Consider the following 20,189-nt stretch of genomic DNA (forward strand, 5'->3'; position numbering starts at 1 on the left):
TGACCTCAGGTGATCTGCCCACCTCCACCTCCCAAAGTGCTGGGATTTCAGGCCTGAGCCACCGTGCCCGGCCCAACCAGGTTTATAATAGGTGCTCAGCTTGTAACTTATCCAGGCTTACTCCGTCTTTCTCCTGCCAGGCCTGGAAATACAAGGCATTTTGTAAACAAATGAAGTCGGGAGGACTAAAAAATAATAATGTAATAATAATCATCACTCATTTCCTCCTTTAGTGAATTTGGAAAATCATATCATCAAAACCTGGCCAATCACAGCATCTATTGAGACCATAAAACCTTTTTTTTTATCTCACCTGGGAAAAATGGGTTGGGATTACAGGTGTAAGCCATCGTACCTGGCCAATTTTTTTTTTTTTTTTTTTTTTTTTGAGATGGAGTCTTGCTCTGTCCCCCAGGCTGGAGTGCAATGAGTCCAATCTTGGCTCACTGCAACCTCCACCTCTCCGGTTAAAGCAGTTACCCTGCCTCAGCCTCCCGAGTAGCTGGGATTACAGCAGGAGCCACCACAACCAGCTAATTGTTGTATTTTTAGTAGGGAGGAGGTTTGGTTTCACCATGTCAGATAGGCTGGTTTCGAACTCCTGACCTTGTGATCCCCCTGCCTGGGTCTCCTAAAGTGCTGGGATTGCAGGTGTGAGCCACCTAGCCAGGCCAAGACCATAAAACTTGAATCTGTCCAATCAGTAAGTCATGTGATCCACTTCTACCCAATCAGAATGTGGTATTCAGGGGACAATTATTGCATTGGCTATGTCATGTGACCCAAGCCTGGCCAATCAGAGCATTCTACTCAGGTCATAAGGTTTGAATCAAAGGTGTCATGTGACCCACAGTTATCCAATCAGCATTCTACTCAGGCCACAAAATTTGTATCAAGGCTATCATGTGACCCAAGGCTGGCCAATCAGAGCATTCTACTCAGGCCTTAAGGTGAGGATTAAGGATGTCAGATGCCACCTGGGTACTGTGTGCTAAGTACTTCCTGGATCCTATCTCATTAAATTCTGCAACAACCTGGTGTATCCTCATCATCCTTTCCTGTATCCATTCACTCATTCAGTGACTACTCATTGAGCACATATTCCGAGCCAAGCCCTGTTCTTGATGCTGGGGATACAAAAGTGACCAAGATTCACAAAACCCCCTGCCCCCCGGAGCTGACATGCAACAACGTAAACACACAAAGCACATTACACGTCAGACAGTGATGTGTCCCACGGAGCAGGGAAAATTCTGACCTCATTCCCTGCATGACAAATTACGAGCTGGGCTTAGGAGGCACTCTGACTGAGTTATGCAAGATTTTGATTTAACATTTTGATATTTTGTTCATTGTGGATTTTTTTTCCCTTAATTTCAATTTTTTAAAATATTGTTGGCCAGGCGCCGTGGCTCATGCCTGTAATCCCAGGACTTTGGGAGGGGAAGGCACGCAGATCACGGAGGCTGCAGTGAGTGGAGATCGCGCTGCTGCACTCCAGTGACAGAGCCAGACTCTGTCTAAAAAAAAAATAAATAAATAAAAAGGGTAGACTGCATCAAAATAGTTTCTCCTGATGACTTAGGTATCTGACATCCCTTAACTGTACTTTTTCTTTTTTTTTTGAGAAGGGCTTCACTCCGTCGCCCACGCTGGAGTGCAGTGGTGTGATTTTGGCTCACTGCAGCCTCGACCTCCCGGGCTCAAGCGATCCTCCCACCTCAGCCTCCTGAGAAGCTGGGATTACAGGCACACGCCACCATGCCCAGCTGAATTTTTTTTTGTATTTTTAGTAGAGACGGGGTTTCACCATGTTGACCAGGATGGTCTCGATCTCTTGACCTCGTGATCCACCCGCCTCGGCCTCCCAAAGTGCTGGGATTACAGGCGTGAGCCACCGCGCCCGGCCTCCCCCACCTCTTTTAAGTTTTATGGCTGAAGAAAGGACCTCACTCACAAGTATACTCACCCTGGTCCTAACCCTGCCTCAAATAGGAGAGTCAAAGGCAGTTTCATTGACAGAGTGACATTTAAATAAAGATGGGGGTCAGGTGCAGGGGCTCACCCTGTGATCCCAGCACTTTGGGAGGCCGAGGTGGGTGGATCACCTGAGGCCAGGAGTGCGAGACCAGCTTGGCCAACATGGTGAAACCCTATCTCTACAAAAATACAACAATTTGTCTGGGTGTGGTGACAGACATCTATAATCCCAGCTGCTCGGGAGGCTAAGGCAGGAGAATGGCTTGAACTTGGAAGGCAGAGGTTGCAATGAACCAAGATCGCCCTGTTGCACTCCAGCTTGGGCGACAAGAGCGAAACTCCATCTCAGAAATAAATAAATAAATAGGCTGGGCACAGTGGCTCACACCTGTAATCCCAGCATTTGGGAGGCCGAGGCGGGCGGATCACGAGGTCAGGAGTTGGAGACCAGCCAGTTTGAGACCAACCTGGCCAACATGGTGAAACCCTGTTTCTACTAAAAATATAAAAAATTGGCCAAGTGTGTGCCTGTAATCCCAGCTACTCGGGAGGCTGAGGCAGGAGAATCGCTTGAACCCTGGATGCGGAGGTCACAGTGAGGTGAGATCGCACCAAGCACTCCAGCCTGGGCAACAAGAGCTAAACTCCGTCTCAAGATAAATAAATAAAACTTTTAAGTTTATGAGCTCCAAAAAGGAGAAGAGGGGGATTCCTCTCCTCCTTCGTCACTGCTGGGAACCTCCGCTTAGAACCATGCCTGACACACGGTAAGTGCTCACTAAGTATTTGCTAACTGCATTTGGGAGGGGGCTGGGGGAAACTAAGGTCTGGAGCAGTCGCCTCGCAAGGCCCCACGTCACCCGGCCAGATAGCAGCAATCCAGCGGCTCAACTCCAGGGCTGGACAGCTGAGCCCCACCTCCGCCTGGGCCTGGTGGAGGGAGGTCCCTGCCTGCACAGCGGCCACCTGTTTCCTCCCTAGCCTGTGATTAATGGCCGTGCAGCCCCATCCATCACGCACCAGCGCCAGGCTCTGCCCTGGAGGCCGAGGGGCCCAGCGCTCATTTGTAACCAGGCCCTAAGGCTGGTCTCAGACGGTTGGAGCCCTGAGACAGATCCCCACCCCGCCTTGGCCCCAGATGTGGCCCTGAGAATCCCAGGGAGAGGAAGCACCATGAGGTGGACACGTGGAGTAGAGATGGAGGGGGCAGTGGCAGCCATCCAGTGTGACGTGCCAAAACCCCCGTTCTCCCCAATTCATTACACGTTCCCTCCTGCGTCAAGCTATCTGGCCTTCCTCGCCCACCCCGCCCGCCACGTTCCGTTCTTGCTACACCCCCAAAGCAGGTCTTTGCTGTGGGTCCAGCCCAGGCTGCCCGTCTCTCGCCTGATCTTCCTCCCATCATGCTACCAGGGAGGAGCTGCCCTGTCTCTTCCATGCTTTAAGCCAGGGGTTCTCATTCTGGTGTCATTGTGCCCCCCACCATGGTACACTGGGCGATGTCTGGGGGCATCTGTGGGGGGAACACCTCGGGGGTGCTCCTGGCATGGAGTGAGGAGAGGCCAGGGACATGGCTCAGCACCCTGCAGTGCCCAGGACACCCCCCTGCCCCCGCCAGAGAATGAATTATCTGGGCCAGAATGTCCGAAAACCAGATTTTCTTTTTTTCTTTTCTTTTTTGTTTTTTTTTTTTTAGAGACGGGGTCTCGCTATGTTACCCAGGCTGGAGTGCAGTGGCTATTCACAGGCACGATCCCATTACTGATCAGCACGGGAGTTTTGACCTGCTCCATTTCCGACCTCGGCTGGGTCACCCCTCCTTAGGCAACCTGGTGGTGGTCCCCCGCTCCCGGGAGATCACCATATTGATGCCAAACTTAGTGCGGACACCTGATTGGCATAATGCACTACAGCCCAAAACTCCTGGGCTCAAGCGATCCTCCAGCCTCAGCCTCCCAAGTAGCTGGGAGTACAGGCACACGCCACCTCGCCCGGCAAAACCAGATTTTCCTATTTGATTGAGGCAGAGGTGGACCAGGGTGGGTGTACTCGGGAGTGAGTTCCCTTCTTTGGGTGTAAAACTTCAGAGAGACTGGGCGCGGTGGCTCATACCTGTAATCCCAGCACTTTGGGAGGCCAAGACGGGCAGGTTACTTGCGTCGAGAAGTTCAAGACCAGCCTGGGTAACGTGGTGAGACCCTATCTCTACAAAAAACAAACAAACAAAAATTAGCCAAACGTGGTGGCACACGCCTGTCGTCTCAGATACTCAGGAAGCTGAGGCGGGCGGACTGCTTGAGCCCAGGTTGAGGCTTTGGTGAGCACCACCGCACTCCAGCACAGGTGACAGAGTGAGAATCCTGTCTTGAAAAATAAAAAAAATAAAATTAAAAAGTTGAGGGGCTGCCAAATACCTAAGTCATTAGGATAAACACTACTTTGAGGCAATCTATTTTTGTTTTTTTGTTTTTTGAGATGGCATCTCACTCTGTCGCCCAGGGTGGAGTGCAGTGGCGCTAACTGAAAAATGTTGGTGCTGTCATGGCAAGACTGCCCGCGAGTTGCACCCTTCCTGCAGGAAGTAAAAATAAATAAATAAATAAGCTGGGCACGGTGGCTCACGCCTGTAATCCAAGCACTTTGGAGGCCAAGGCGGGCGGATCACCTGAGGTCAGGAGTTCAAGACCAGCCTGACCAATGTGGTGAAACCCCGTCTTTAAAAAAAAAAGAAAGAAAGAAAGAAAAATCTTGCTCTAAAACCTCCCATGGCTCCCCAGTGCCCTCCAGGTAAAATCCCAGCTCCCCAGTCCAGCAGCACCTGCAGCCGTCATGTCCCTGCCAGAAGCCACACTGCGTAGCGGTCAAAGGCCCAGGGTCAAGGTCAACGGCCTGGGATTACATCTAGGTTCTGCCCCCTACCCACTGTGTGATTTTGGCCAAGTCACTTCAGCTCTCTGTGACTCGACCAGGGAGAATGTTTCCCCATCTCTTTTTTGTTTTATTTTATTTTATTATTATTTTTTTAAGACAGGGTTTCACCATATTGGTCAGGCTGGTCTTGAACTCCTGACCTCAGGTGATCCACCCACCTTGGCCTCCAAAATGCTTGGATTACAGGTGTGAGTCACCACGCCCCGCCCATTTTATTTTTATTTTATTTATCTTTTTTTTTGAGACGGAGTTTTGCTATTGTTGTCAGGCTGGAGTGCAGTGGCGCAATCTCAGCTCTCCACAACCTCCGCCTTCCAGGTTCAAGCGATTCTCCTGCTTCAGCCTCCGGAGTAGCTGGGACTACAGGCACCCGCTACCACGTCTGGCTCATTTTCATATTTTTAGTAGAGACGGGATTTTGTCATGTTGGCCAGGCTGGTCTTGAACCCCTGACCTCAAGTGATCCACCTGCCTCAGCCTCCCAAAGTGCTGGGATTACAGGTGTGAGCCACCTCGCCGGCCGGTTTCCTCATGTCTAAAAACGGGCGTGACCACAGTCCCTAAAGGTTAAAGTGCGTAAGGCCCCTGGTGCGTAGAAAAAACATACAGGCCTGTGTTGGCTGGCCGATTATTTATAGTGTGGCCCACAATTCTGGGCTTCCCTCTAGGCGGGAAAACATACACAAAAACAAAACAAAAAAATCATATTTTGGAAAAATGATTATTTCACAATGACTCTGTCCTTCACAGGCCTGGGTCCCCCGAAGGTATCTGTGTCCAGCTCCGCTTCCCCCGAAAGTGGGGGGGGGGCTTCGAAAATGGGAGGGTTTGGTCCCTGGCGCACTGGTACTGGAAGGCGCCTGCCTAAATACACCCTGGCAGGTGGCCTCCCAGGAGAGAGAGCGTCTGGTCCCCACGGCGGTGGGGGGGCATCTTTTTGTCAGCACCAGAAAGAAGGGCTTTGTGGTTGGCTGAAGGCCTGACTCTAACAAGCAATATTCTTCTTAAAAATCCACGGCCGGGTGTGGCAGCTCACGCCTGTAATCCCAGCACTCTGGGAGACTAAGGAGGGCAGATCGCAGATCGAGACCATCCCAGCCAACAGGGTGAAAGCCTGTTTCTACTAAAAATACAAAAATTAGCTGGGTGCGGTGGCGCGTGCCTGTAGTCCCAGCTGCTCGGGAGGCTGTGGCAGGGGTACCGCTTGAACCCAGGAGGCAGAGGTTGCAGTGAGCCGAGATCACGCCACTGCACTCCAGCCTGGCAACAGAGTGAGACTCCGTCTCAGAAAGAAGAAAAAGTCCAAAATCCTAATCTTTGTTCCTTCCTCTTTTTTGAGACAGAGTCCTGCTCTATCACCCGGGCTGGAGTAGGTGGCGTGACCTTGGCTCACGGCAACCTCCGCCTCCCAGGTTCCAGCAATTCCTGCCTCGGCCTCACGAGTATCTGGGATTACAGGCGCCCGCCACCTCACACGGGTAACTTCTGTTTTGTTTGGTTTTTGGCTCCCACCGCCCCCCAACTTTTGTATTTTTAGTTCAGATGGGGTTTCGACATGTTGGCTAGGCTGGTCTGGGACTCCTGAGCTCCACCGATCCTCCTGCCTCAGCCTCCCCAAGGGCTGGGATTACAGGTGTGACCTGCTGCGCCCGACCCTACACCCCAGCTCTACAAAATATTTTAAAACTAGCTGGGCATGGTGGTGCGCTCCTGCAGTCCCAGTTACTTAGGAGGCTGAGGTGGGAGGATCACTTGAGCCCAGGAGTGGGAGGCTGCAGAGAACTATGATTGCACCACTGCACTCCAGCCCGGGCAACAGAAGAAGACAGTCTCTTAAAAAAATATTTTTAATAAAAATATTAAAACATCACTTTGCCGGGTGCAGTGGCTCATGCCTGTAATCCCAGCACTTTGGGAAGCCGAGGCAGGCAGATCACAATGTCAGGAGTTCGAGACCAGCCTGGCCAACATGGCAAAATCCCATCTCTACTAATAATACAAAAATTAGCTGAGCGTGTGGTGGCCACCTGAAGCCCCAGCTGCTCATGAGGCTGAGTCAGGAGAATCCCTTGAACCGAGGAGGCAGAGGTTGCAGTAAGCCAAGATCTCACCACTCACCACTGCACTCCAGCCTGGGCGATAGAGCAAGACTTTGTCTCAAAAAAAAAAAAAAAAAAAAAAAAGATTACTATTATTATTACTTTGTTTAAGGCTAGTCAAGTGAAGCAGTGGGAGTGGAGAAGGAACAACAAAAGATTATTAATGTTGATCACTGAGGCCTCTCACCTTTGCCTGCCAAGGTAAGGAGCCTCGGGTTCCAGATCCATTTTACAGATGGAAACAGTCGAGGCCTAACCATTCATCCGAGGCGGCAGGCTGCCTAGTGGATGATGACGATGAAGAGACTGTACTTAGCACCTGCCGAAGGAGGACCTTGAAATCACAGCCTTATTTCAGCACCCTCTTTGGGACCTGTTCTCCGCATGGCAGAGAGAGGGATCCTTTCATAACTGCCACCAGGTCTGGTACGTCCTCTTCCCACGGCCCTCCAGGATTCCCACCTCACTCAGAGCAAAAGCACCTGTAATCCCAGCTCTCTGGGAGGAGGAGGCGGGAGGATCACCTGACGTCAGGAGTTCGAGACCACCGTGGCCAACATGTGAAACCCCATCTCTACTAAAAATATAAAAATTAGCCAGGCGTGGTGGTGGGTGCCTGTAGTCCCAGCTACTCAGGAGGCTGCGGCAGGAGAATCGCTTGAACCCAGGAGGCAGAGGCTGCAGTGAGCCGAGATCACGCCATTGCACTCCAGCCTGGGCGACAGAGCAAGACTCCATCTCAAAAACAAAAAACCCACCAGGTCCTGTCCCTCCTCCTCCCACAGCCCTCCAGGGCTCCCACCTCACTCAGAGCAAAAGCCCTGTTCTCCCTGGGGCCCACAAGCCCTTTTGGGACTGGCCTGCCTCACCAGCTACAGAGTTGGCAGGGCCCAGTGCAAAAGAAAACTGAAAGGCCCCTTGTTCAAAAATGATTAGGAATTTCAAAATGCAGCAGTAAAGATTAATCCAAGCAGAAGCCCTGCCAGGGGCAGGGGGCCTGGGCAAAAGCACGAAGCCCCAGGCCCAGGACCTGCCTCCCGCCGGCCTTCCTGACCTCCTCCCGGGGACCCTCGTGCCAGGCGCAGCCCTGCCCCAGGGCCTTTGCACCTGCTTGTCCTGCCTCTCACTAGCACTGCTCCCCATCCCCCTGTTCTCTCTCCTTCTTGGGGTCCATTTAGGGGTGGAGGAAGCCCTCTCTGATCCTCCCTGCCCTCGGTTCAACCTTCACCTTCCTACCCCGCCATTCTCCCAGCTGGTTTTCCCGCAGAGGGTCGCCACCATCTGACCTGCCGGGAATTCAGCTCGTGAATTTGTCTCTGTGTGTCTCCAGGCACCTCACCAGGGCAGGGACCCCCCACCCCAGGGCCCTGGAGCAGCCGGGCCTGGCACACAGGCCCTCCATAAATGTGTCCCAAGAATGGCTTCCCTGACGAAGGCGGCATGACCGCTGCCTTTCTGCAGAGGAGGAAACTGAGGCCCGGCGAGAACCACCGCCCGGCCAGAGCCAAGGTCACAGAGTACGTCCCTGGCACGCGTCCAGGTCGTGCCACGGCTCGGCCGGCGGCTTCGACGTGGGCAGCCGGGTCCCTTTCTTTGACAGATGGGGAAACCGAGGCCAGGCCGGCCGCCAGGCTGGGGCGGGTGGCGGGGGCCGCGGCCCGGGGCGGGGGCGCGCCGGGCCCAAGGTCACCGCGGCGGGCGGGCCCCGGGGAGGCGGGCCGGGGAGGGGATCCGCAGGCCTCCCCGGGCGCGCGCGTCCCCCCCTCGGCGGCGCGCACGGGGCACGGGCGGCGGCGGCAGGTGGAGCCGGAGCCTCCGCAGCAGCCGAGCCGCGGCCACTGCCGGCGTCGCCGCCATTAGACAATAGCGGTGGGGCCGCGGAGCGGGGAGGCGGGCGGCGGGGAGGGGCGGGGAGGGGCGCCGGGCGCGCAGGAAGCGGGGCCCGGGGCGCGCCGGGGCCGGGCGCGCGGGGAGGGGGCGCAGGAAGCGGGCGAGGCCGGGCGCGGGAGGCGGCGGCGGCGGCCCCGGGAGCTGCCGATCGGCGCCGGGACAAAGGCGCGGCCGCCCGGCGCCCCGAGCAGCCCGAGCCGGGGCGCACAGCCGGGGCGCAGCCCGCGCCCCCCGCCGCGACTGACATGATGTTTCCACAAAGCAGGCATTCGGTAAGCGGGGCCCGCCCGCCCGGCGCCCCCTCCCCGCGCCCCCTCCCCGCGCCCCCACCCCCAGGCCGGCGCCCCCCCAACTCCCGGGCCCTGTCTTCCCTCTCGGGCTCCGAGCCCCGCGCGACCCCCCTCCTGCCGCCGACCCCCGGACACCCCCTCAGTTCCCGATTCTCCCCCAGCTTCCGGGCCCCGAACCCCCCCCCCCCCCCCCCCGGGCCGCCCCCCCCCCCCCCGCTCGCCGGGACAGGCAGGGCCTCGGACGGCCTTGGCCTCGGGCCTGGGGATCTCCGGGAGCCCCGCCAGGCACCTCCAGCGAGGGGCTCCTTTGGGGGCCTGTGGTGGGGGGACAATCCGAGGCGCACCCCTCCCGGAAGAGAGCGCGTCGCCGAGGAAGGGCGCTGGGATTCTGGGGTGGGCTCCCCCCCGGAAGATTTTGGGGCGCCGAGAGAGAGAACCCCTCCCCCAAGGGGACTTTGCAGGGGGGACTCGCTGCCCCTCAACTTGGGGAGGGGGCTCCCTAGGGCGCGTTTTCACCCCCCTCGGATGCACCCACTCCCGGCGCTTTGGAGGGGCGGTAGAGGGCGCACCCTGCCCCCCATCTGGGGCGGGCCTTAAAACGCACCCCCACTGCCTGGGGATGGCGGGGGACGGGGCGGCTCCGGGCGCACCCACCCCCTCAGCTTCCCCCGGGGAGAGGCGGGGCCAGGAAGCGCGGGTGGGGGCCTTGCCAGGGGCGGTAAACACGGGCCCAGGAAGTGGGGCAGGAGGGGGGGCTCCGCAGCTGCGCGGCCGCTCCCTCCTGGCCCGCCCTCGAGGGGGGCCTGGCCCACGCCTGGGCCTGACCCGGGCGCCCCCTCCCCGCAGGGCTCCTCGCACCTACCCCAGCAACTCAAATTCACCACCTCGGACTCCTGCGACCGCATCAAAGACGAATTTCAGCTACTGCAAGCTCAGTATCACAGGTGAGGGGGTGGGGGCCGCGGGTCCCTGCGCCCCGAGAAGGTGAGCCCCCCTTCTTCTGCACGGATGGCAAGGCCGAGGCCCCCAGATCGGGAAAATAGTATGTGCTAGACTCAGACTTAATCACTTGACAAATACTGAATTCCTTTCTTTAAAACAGCCTCAGTTTGTAGAGGAGGAAACCGAGGCACAAAAAAAGTTAAATAATTTGCCCAAAGACCCAGCTGTGTGACCTCAGAGTCCCTCCCTCCTCCCCAGTGTCCCCCAAGCCCCCCATTGGATAAAAGATCTTCCACGAACCAGGTTAGAGCCTGGACTCGCCATCCCCCCAACCCCAAAACACACATTTTGTAACCTGGTCATCTCTGTCCTTGCCCAGTTTTGAAGAAAGGGTTCCCAGCGTCCGTCAGATTCTCCAAGGTGCTTCTCCTTTCGGAAATCTGCCCTTTCTGAAGAGTTTGCCATGTAGCCTGGTCTAAGGGGAAGGAACTATTTAGTCTTCTTAAAGAAACTTAAGCCCAGGCCTGGCAGGGTGGCTCATGCTTATAATCCCAGCACTTTGGGAGGCCCAGGTGGGTGGATCACTTGAGATCAGCAGTTCGAGACCAGCCTGACCAACATGGTGAAACCCTATCTCTACTAAAAATACCAAATCAGCCGGGCGTGGTGGCACACACCTGTAATCCCAGTTACTCAGGAGGCTGAGGCAGAAGAATCTATTGAACCCGGGAGGCGGAGGTTGCCGTGAGCCGAGATCACGCCACTGCACTCCAGCCTGGGCGACATAGTGAGACTCTGTCTCAGAAAAAAAAAGAAAGAAAGAAACTTAAGCCTAGAGAGGTCAGGCATTTCCTCAGGGCTATCTATAGCATTGAGGAAGTGGCAAGGCTGAGATTTGCCCCAGGTTTCTCTCCTGGTTAAAGGATGGAGATTCCCACCTGCCCTGCTCTGGAGGGGTGCAGCAGACCTGGGAATCTGGAGGAAGTCAGGCTAAGCACAGACCCATGTTTCAGCCTCGGGGCCCTCTCCTGACTGAAGTTTGCCCACCCCAGAAGTGTTCCTGGAGGGATCCTGGATTTCCTCCAAGTAGAAAGGGGACTCTCGATTTTCTGCTGGCTGCTGAAAGTATCCAATCTTTTGGGGTACTCCCTGCGTGCCACAGACTGTATGTGCTTCCTCCTGCGGTCCGGCTGTCGCGCCCATTCACAAGATGGGTACACTGAGACCCTGACAGTCAAAGGTGCTGGAGCCAGCTTTCCAGGAAGGCCCAAGAAACTTCTGTTTGGGTCCCTGGATGTGTAGGATTGGAGACTGCCTGGTGAGCCCTGGGGCTGACCTGATTCCACAGGGAAGAGATCAGATGGCCTTCGCAGTGCTGTGTGACCTCCAGTAAGCCGGACGCCCTCTCTGAGCTTTGGAGTCTCCATCTGCTGGGCCTGGGCTTTCTGCTATCCAGCGCGGGTTCCTGCCATATCAGGCACACACTGGATGTTCAAGGCATAACAGCCCCTGGGTGGCCGGATCAAGTCTCACTCTGTCGCCCAGGCTGGAGTGCAGAGGCACAATCTCAGCTCACTCCAACCTCCGCCTCCCGGGTTCAAGTGATTTCCTGTCTCAGCCTCCCAAGTAGCTGAGATTACAAGGGTGCGCCACCACACGCCTAATTTTTGTATTTTTAGTAGAGACGGGCTTTCACCATGTTGGCCAGGCTGGTCTTGAACTCCCGACCTCAGGTGATCCACCCGCTTGGCCTCCCGAAGTTTTGGGATTACAGGTATGGGCCACTTTGCCCATTCCTGTATTTTTTTTTTTTTTTTTTTTTTTTCTTTGAGACAGAGTTTCGTTTTTGTTACCCAGGCTGGAGTGCAATGGCGCGATCTCGGCTCACCGCAACCTCCGCCTCCTGGGTTCAGGCAATTCTCCTGCCTCAGCCTCCTGAGTAGCTGGGATTACAGGCACGCACCACCATGCCCAGCTAATTTTTTGTATTTTTAGTAGAGACGGGGTTTCACCATGTTGACCAGGATGGTCTCGATCTCTTGACCTCGTGATCCACCCGCCTCGGCCTCCCAAAGTGCTGGGATTACAGGCGTGAGCCACCACGCCCGGCCGATTATTTTTTTAATGGTAGCAACAAATGCGCTTTTAAAAGAACGCTAGAGGAAAGTTGGTGGAAGCCAAAGCATCCCCACCTTGGCACACTCTTCTCCCGTAGAGCAAAACGCCAGGCTCCTGGGGGGTCATAAGATCCATGGGCATTGGCTGGTCCGATGCTACTGGGTTATCAGAACTTATTAACATTAGTGTCACTAAAGTTGGTATACAAGCCCCACTGGTAAATTTGACTGGCTTTAAAAAAAAAAAATCCACGTGCATTTATGGGGTGCTTGCTGTATACCAGGTACTGTTCTAGAGCTTTTCTTGTCTCAATTCATTGAGTCTTCCCCACTCCATCCTGTGAGGTGGGTGGCACCTCACAGAGGAGGAAGTGAAGCCCAGAGAGGTAGCGGAGTTTGCCTAGAGTCACACAGCGGGGAAGATACAGGGTCAAGCTTTGAACCCAGGCCAGGAGGGGCCGGGGATGGTAGGAGCAGGTAAGCCAGAGCCAGGTCCGCAGGGCCGCTGTGCTGGATTGGATTTAAATGGGTTAAAGGACAGGGGCTTGTCCACCTCCCCCACTGCCATCACCAGTTCTTTTCCTGGTCTGGGAGGCCCTCGAACCTGCTCTTCTCCCTCTGGCAACAACACCCTCATGGGGGCTTTGAGAAACGCCCTCATCCTTCCCGTGAGGGCCTGTAAGAATGAAGCTGTGTGTGGCATCAGCCACCTGGATGGTCCAGGTGGAGTTGGAGAAATGGTGTGTTTTGTCACAGTTAAATAAAAAAGGCAGCCAGGAGCAGTGGCTCCCGCCCATAATCCCATCGCTTTGGGAGGCTAGGGTCGAGCTGAGGGATCTCTCTGGGAAACCCAGGCCCCCCACGAAGCTAGGGTCCCCTTGGGAAGGCCAGCCAGGAGCTGCCTTGCAGCCCCAGACCCTCTCAGCCTCTTTAAGATTTCTATTTGGGTCTGGAAATTTTTCCCCTGTAGTTGAAAGCTCGGGCTGCTGCTTGGCTGTGTGACCTTGAGCCAATTGCTCACCCTCTCTGGGTGTCCACTGTGTCATCTATAAAAGGAGTGTGACAATGACACTGCGGGCCTTATCCGGATCGTGAGAGGTAAAGGCTTGTGAAAGTCTCTGAGCCCACGCTGCCGTGCGACCTCTGACTTCTGGTGTTTCTACAATGTCCGTCCTTTCTCCTCCACCAGATCTGCGAGGGGGGTTTCATCACGGCCCTGGCGCTGTCCCCTCGCCTCCGAATCACAGAGTTCAACTATTACCCACTTCCCTTCCCCTCAATTCAATACCCTCAGCCCCATCAAAGCTCCTGGCCCCCTCCCCCCCATCCCCCCGGCCAGGCACGGCGGGTGGCTCCCATCCGTAATCCCAAGCACTTTGGGAGGCCGAGGCAGGAGGATTGCTTGAGCCCAGGAGTTTTTGAGACCAGTCTGGGCAACATAGGGAGACCCCCGTCTCAATTAAAAAATAAATAACTTTTGCTTGACCCTCTGAGAATTGGCTGATCGTGCCCTTACAGGGGCCGTGGCACCTTGGAGCCTCAGTTTCCTCCCCTGAATAACAAGGTGGGGGGTCCAGCCCATCCGTCACCAACCACCCGGTCTCCCCCTGTCCCTCCTCAGCCTGAAGCTGGAATGTGACAAGTTGGCCAGCGAGAAGTCGGAGATGCAGCGTCACTATGTGATGGTAAAGTCACTCCACCCCCAGGTCCAGGGTTGGGGGCGGGGACAGGGCCTCCCACACCCCGCCACGGCCAGCTGCCACCTAAGCCTGGGCCACCTCCCCTGGGAATCATGAGGGCTCAGGGCCTGTTCTCCACTCAGTCGGCCCCTGCTGGGCTGAGCCTGCCTCACTAGCCTGGCAGCTGGCCGAGGAGGTGGCCGAGTTGCCAAGCCGCCGGGTTGCAGACCAGGCCTGCCAGGTCCCCCGGCTGTCCTTGGCAGCGGAGGAGGAGGAGGAGGAGGAGGAGGCAGTGAAAGCCAGCAGCCAGGAACTGACGTGGGGGAGCAGCCGAGTCCCTCCCCACTGCCAAGGTCCCCCCACTTAACCCCTTTGGGCCCAAGCTGAGAGAGGAAGCCTGTGGGAGGGGTCTGAGCCCTACTCATTTCGGGGGGGTGGGGGGGTGAGGTGTGACACTGCGTTACTGCTGCCAGAATCTTTTGCTCTGTGTTGTAACTGCCAGGTGGCAATTTCTGCATCAAAAATCCCCTCCCTGACCCTCGAGCAGCGATACTGGGGTCTCAGCCCAGGACCCAGATCTCCCAGACTGTTGGGGGAGGCGGAGCCAGACTCTGACCCCGGCAGCCAGAAGGGATGGGGCTGGAGTCAGAGAGAGGGACCTAGGACCTGCCTGAGGAAAACTATATGGAGAAATGGGGCATGCAGCTGGGGTCTTGCAGGATGAGTAGGAGTTCACCAGGCAGAGACGGAGAAACTGCGTGAAGGCCTGGGAATGAACTTGGCTTTCTCTTTTTTTTTTTTTTTTTTGAGACAGAGTTTCGCTCTTGTTACCCAGGCTGGAGTGCAATGGCTCGATCTCGGCTCACTGCAACCTCCGTCTCCTGGGTTCAGGCAATTCTCCTGCCTCAGCCTCCTGAGTAGCTGGGATTACAGGCATGCGCCACCATGCCCGGCTAATTTTTTGTATTTTTAGTAGAGACGGGGTTTCACCATGTTGACCAGGATGGTCTCGATCTCTTGACCTCGTGATCCGCCCGCCTCGGCCTCCCAAAGTGCTGGGATTACAGGCGTGAGCCACCGCGCCCGGCCGAACTTGGCTTTCTCTCCCAGGGGTGACAGGGAGCCACGGGAGGGTTCAGAGCAAGGGAGGGGCAGGGTCAGATCTGGGGCTTGGGGCGAGGGGAGCTGCTGGCCCCAGAGCCAGAGCCAGTAAACTTCGTTTACCCTCACTGTTTATACCCAGGCAGGCAAGACATAGAAAGATACAAGATTAGGAGCCCTGGAATGTGTGTTCTCTCGGTGCATGCGGAGTGGGGGAGGAGCCAGGCCAGGGCCAGGGACCTAGAGCGCCTCCAGTCTCCATCCGCAGCCCCATCGGGCCCCCAGCCCCTCTTCCGTGTAGGCTGGCTGCCGTGCTGGGTGTGGGCTCTCTCCCTCCTGCGCTGTCTCCCTCCCACCTGCCTCTCCCTTTCTTTCCTGCCCTCTCAGCTGTCTCTTGCTGTCTCCCCGATTTTGTCTGTCTCTGTCACTCCCCTGCCTCTTTGTCTCCTCGCCCCCCCATCCTTCCCCACCCCCATCTCCCGCTCCCTCTCTCTCTCTCTCTGCCAAATAGTACTACGAGATGTCCTACGGCCTGAACATAGAGATGCACAAACAGGTACGCCCTCCTCCCCCTCCCCCTCCTCCCCTCCCTCTTCCCCCTCCCCCTTCTCCCTCCCTCCTCCTCTCCCCTTTCCCTCCTCCTCCCCCCTCCTCTATCCCTCCCACCTCAAGCCCCGACTTAGGCACCCCCAGGCAGGTAGTGGCAGGCCCTCGCTGGGCACAAAGCCAGCCCTGTTATCCAGTTACCTCCTAAGCCCTTCCCAAGCTCCCAACCCCGTTTCTTTTTCAGGCCTCCCTGGAAGTTTTTTCTCCCAGGCGGGGAGGGGCGGAGACCTTCCCCACAACCCTGCAGCCCCAGCCCGCCCTTACTACCTGCCCGGGGCTGGTGCTCCCAGAGCAGCCCACCCCCGGTGGCCTAGCCCCAGTGTAGGTGGCCTCCTGCACCTCACGGCACCCCAGGCGGTAGGGACCGCCAGCCTCGAGGCCCACCTCGCCCCTGGCTGCCCTCTGAGCGAACATGGCTTTGCTCATCCCACCCTGGCCAGACCCAGCCCCTCTCAGAGAGAAGCCCCACGTGGCAGGGCTGGGCCGGGGCCCCACGTGGGCCTCCTAGGGCTGGCCTCTCCCTGCCACCCGCCCAGGACTGAAGCCAGCTTTATCTGTGTGTTCCAGGCGGAGATCGTCAAGAGGCTGAACGGGATTTGTGCCCAGGTCCTGCCTTACCTCTCCCAAGAGGTGAGAGCCTGGGCCTTTGGAGGGGGTGCCCACCCCCTGCCCCACTGCAGCCATCTCGGGTGGTGCGCTGGGCACCCCAGGGCACAGTCCTCCCCTCTCTGGACCTCCCTGGCTCTGGACACCAGAGCCAGCCTGTGCAGAAAAATCCCCAGGCCAGAGAAAGGGGTGTGGAGGGCGGGCCTCACCCTGCTCTGGAATTCCCAGCTGGAGTGCGTCATGACATAGGTAGGGATGTCGGACGGGCCGAAACTGCCGCGGGAAGGTTTTCCTCGTATCTTCCTGCTTTCACCCCTTGAGACATCCTCCAGGCCCTGCGGGCGGCAGAGGACAGAGGACCAGTGGGGGTGATGGCGGGGGGAGCACAGGCAGCCACACGTGGACACAGCCACACAGACAGACGTGGGCGCACGGGAGATACACGCACAGCGCAGACACGGGCACGGTACACATGCAGGTGTGTGCAGCACACGAGGTCCTGAGCACACATGAACACATGCACACGCACACCCAGAGGAACCTGACGCCAGCTCCTCTTTTTTTTTTTTTTTTTTTAAGTAGAGATGGGGTTTCACCATGTTGGCCAGACTGGTCTCGCACTCCTAATCTTGTGATCCGCCTGCCTTGGCCTCCCAAAGTGCTGGGATTATAGGGGTGAGCCACCACGCCCGGTCTAATTTTTGTATTTTTAGTAGAGATGGGGTTTTACCGTGTTGGCCAGGATGGTCTCCACCTCTTGACCTCGTGATCCACCCGCCTCGGCCTCCCAAAGTGCTGGGATTACAGGTGTGAGCCTCCGCGCCCAGCCTCCTCTTCTCTTTTCTTGGGTCCTGAGGCTCAGGATGTGAGGTGCCCCTCCCCAGGGCCCCATAAGGCCCATCTCCTGTTCCCTGTTAAGTTTACTGTCAAAAGCCTGTAATTTCCTTTTGAACCCCTGCATATGTCTCTCCAGACCTTTTGGGTGCCCTACTTTGCCCAGGACAAGTCTAGAAGGACCCAATGGGCCGGGCGTGGTGGCTCACGCCTGTAATCCCAGCACTTTGGGAGGCCGAGGCGGGTGGATCACGAGGTCAAGAGATCGAGACCATCCTGGACAACACAGAGAAACCCAAGGACCCAAAGAAAGCCCAAGAGAAGGATGGGCATGGTGGCTCACGCCTGCAATCCCAGCACTTTGGGAGGCCAAGGCGGGTGAATCACGAGGTCAGGAATTCAGGGTCAGGAGTTCAAGACCATCGCCAACATGGTGAAACCCCATCTCTACTAAAGATACAAAAAATTAGCTGGGCGTGGTGGCGTGTGCCTGTAATCCCAGCTACTTGGGAGGCTGAGGCAGGAGAATCGTTTGAAACCAGGAGGCGGAGGTTGCAGTGAGCTGAGATGGCACCACTGCACTCCAGCCTGGGCGACAGGGCGAGACTCTGTCTCAAAAAAAAAAAAGAAAAAGCCTTAGAGAAAAGGGCACTTGGAGCCCTTCAGAACAGGGGCTTCCTGGTAGCCAAGGCAAAAAGAGAGACTGGTAGATTCTAGCATCTGCTGGCCACAGAGAGTCAGCTGTTTGGGAAGAGCTGGAGAGGGCATTGCCCGGAACCTGGGCCCATTCCCCGGCCGGCCTCTGCCAGAATTCACTGGGCCTTCCCCAGCCGTGGAAGGAGAAGGGCTCAACTTGGCGGACGTCAGGGCACAGTCTCAGAGCTCTTGGGATGGACGTCCCTGTACAGTTGGGCAGGTTGCGTACTGCACAGAGATTCACATCTTTCCCGTCTTTGCACATGACATAGGTCGGCATCCAGGGTTTCTCCCGGGTTCTCTCAAAGGCCATTTCCTAAGTACTTCGCAAAAAACGCATTTCATGGTTTTCTGTACTTTTCCATTTGTCTCCGTTGGCCAGCTGAAGAGCCGGGCTTGGTGAAGGAAGCAGCTGGAGAGGGAGGGCGCTTTCTGATGGGGCTGACAGCCACTGGAGGAGTGGACATTACCACTCGCTTGGTAGTGGAGCTTTTCCCGGCCTCAGGGTGTCCCCCCCCAGGATCAGAAGGAATCACTGCCTCTCCCCCCTCCCCCCTTCCAGCACCAGCAGCAGGTCTTGGGAGCCATCGAGAGAGCTAAACAGGTCACCGCCCCCGAGCTGAACTCCATCATCCGAGTATGTATGGGACCTGGGCGGGGGGCGGGGGACAGGTGGGCCCCAGGCAGCTAACGCTCCCCCCCCACGCCCTGCAGCAGCAGCTCCAAGCCCACCAGCTGTCCCAGCTGCAGGCCCTGGCCCTGCCCCTCACCCCACTGCCCGTGGGGCTGCAGCCGCCCTCACTGCCGGCGGTCAGCGCGGGCACCGGCCTCCTCTCGCTGTCTGCGCTGGGGTCCCAGGCCCACCTCTCCAAGGAAGACAAGAACGGGCACGACGGTGACACCCACCAGGAGGACGACGGCGAGAAGTCGGATTAGCAGGGGACCGGGACGGGGAGGGTGGGGGGGGACAGAGGGGAGACGGAGACGCTGAGAGAATGGGATGTGTAACACACGACACGGCGAGCTGGGATTGGCGAGACTCCCAGAGTATGTACGGCGGCGCCCCAGCCCGGCTTGCAGGCCACCCCTAGCTTTCTTCCCACCCCGGTCCCGGCCTCCCTCCTCCTCCCCTGCAGCCCGGATAGGTGGGTACCTGCCCCGATACGCGAGGCAAGCCAAGGCCTGGAGGGTCAGATGGGAGCCCAGGTCCCAAGGGAGCACGTGCTGGCCAAGTCCAGCACCCCCGTCACTTCCCCCGTTTTGAACACGTGTCACTGACGGTCTGCCCGGGCCCCTCGGGGCACACGCCACAGCGCGCTCACCCTGGTACTGCATGCACGCAACGCTAGCCGCCCCCTTCCCGTCCTGGGCACCCCGAGTCTCCCCTGACCCCGGGCCCCAGATAGGCTCCCACCTCCACATCCTGCCCCCCCCCACCACCTCTGCTAGTTCCAGACGCCTCTATGCCCACCTGGCCCTCTCCCGTCACCCACAAAACGGGGCACGGGGGGAGTGAGCTGAGCTGGGAGGAGCAGGGTGAGGGTGAGCAACCCAGGATTCCCCCTCCCCTTCCCAAATAAAGATGAGGGTACTAAAGTTGTCTTGGTTTTTATTATTTTTTTCTTTTTCCAGTATACTAGCTTGTCTCTTAAGAAGGGGATGTTAAAAAAAAAAAAAAAAATGTTTTTAAAAAAAAAGCAACACCCGCACCTGTGTCTGTATATAGTCAGCTTATGATGTGTTCCGTCGTTTGATCTCTGCAGAGAAGTGGAAGTGCCGTATCAAGGTGGGCTTAGCTGTGCCTTTCAAATAAAGATGTGAGAAGGTTCAGTGCTGTGTTCCTGCCTCTGCGTCGTGGGCTGCCCCGGGGTGGGGGGTTTCCTTCCAGATGAGACACCCTCCTAGAACATCAACAGTTCCTGGTGAGGCCGGGCGCGGTGGCTCACACCTGTAATCCCAGCACTTTGGGAGGCCAAGGCAGGTGGATCACTTGAGGCCAGGAGTTCAAGACCAGCGTGGCCAACACGGCGAAACCCCGTCTCTAGTAAAAATAAAAAAGTAGGTTTGGTGGCGGGCTCCTGTGATTCCAGCTACTGCAGAGCCTGAGGCACAAGCATTGCTTTAACTCAGGAAGGGGAGGTTGCAGTGAGCCAAGATGGCACCTCTGTGCTCCAGCCTGGGCGACAGAGCAAGGCCCTGTCTCAAAAAAAAAAGGCAGAGTTGCAAGCTGGGCGCAGTGACTGAACGCCTGTAATCCCGGAACTTTGGGAGGCTGAAGCGGGAGGGTCATGAGGTCAGGAGTTGGAGACCAGCCTGGTCAACATGGTGAAATCCCATCTCTAAAAATACAAAAATTACCTGGGCGCGGTGGTGCGTTCATGTAATCCCAGCTACTCAGGAGGCTGAGGCAGGAGGATC

The 20,189-nt window shown here is 57.0% G+C and overlaps 1 protein-coding gene across 1 annotated transcript; it reads left to right on the plus strand.

Annotated features, from left to right (window-relative positions):
• Positions 1-8,852: 8,852 nt before the first annotated feature.
• Positions 8,853-19,601, plus strand: TLE5 (TLE family member 5, transcriptional modulator). Its single transcript, XM_032252319.1, has 7 exons — positions 8,853-9,172; positions 10,037-10,134; positions 13,871-13,934; positions 15,541-15,585; positions 16,203-16,265; positions 18,334-18,408; positions 18,486-19,601. Exons 1-7 carry the CDS (start codon positions 9,146-9,148, stop codon positions 18,705-18,707), a joined length of 594 nt encoding a protein of 197 aa, XP_032108210.1. The 5' UTR covers positions 8,853-9,145; the 3' UTR covers positions 18,708-19,601.
• Positions 19,602-20,189: the final 588 nt, after the last annotated feature.

The sequence above is a fragment of the Sapajus apella genome, unplaced genomic scaffold, assembly GCF_009761245.1.
Source record: "Sapajus apella isolate SASKATOON/1434 unplaced genomic scaffold, GSC_monkey_1.0 scaffold77, whole genome shotgun sequence".
Classification (NCBI taxonomy): Eukaryota; Metazoa; Chordata; class Mammalia; order Primates; family Cebidae; genus Sapajus; species Sapajus apella.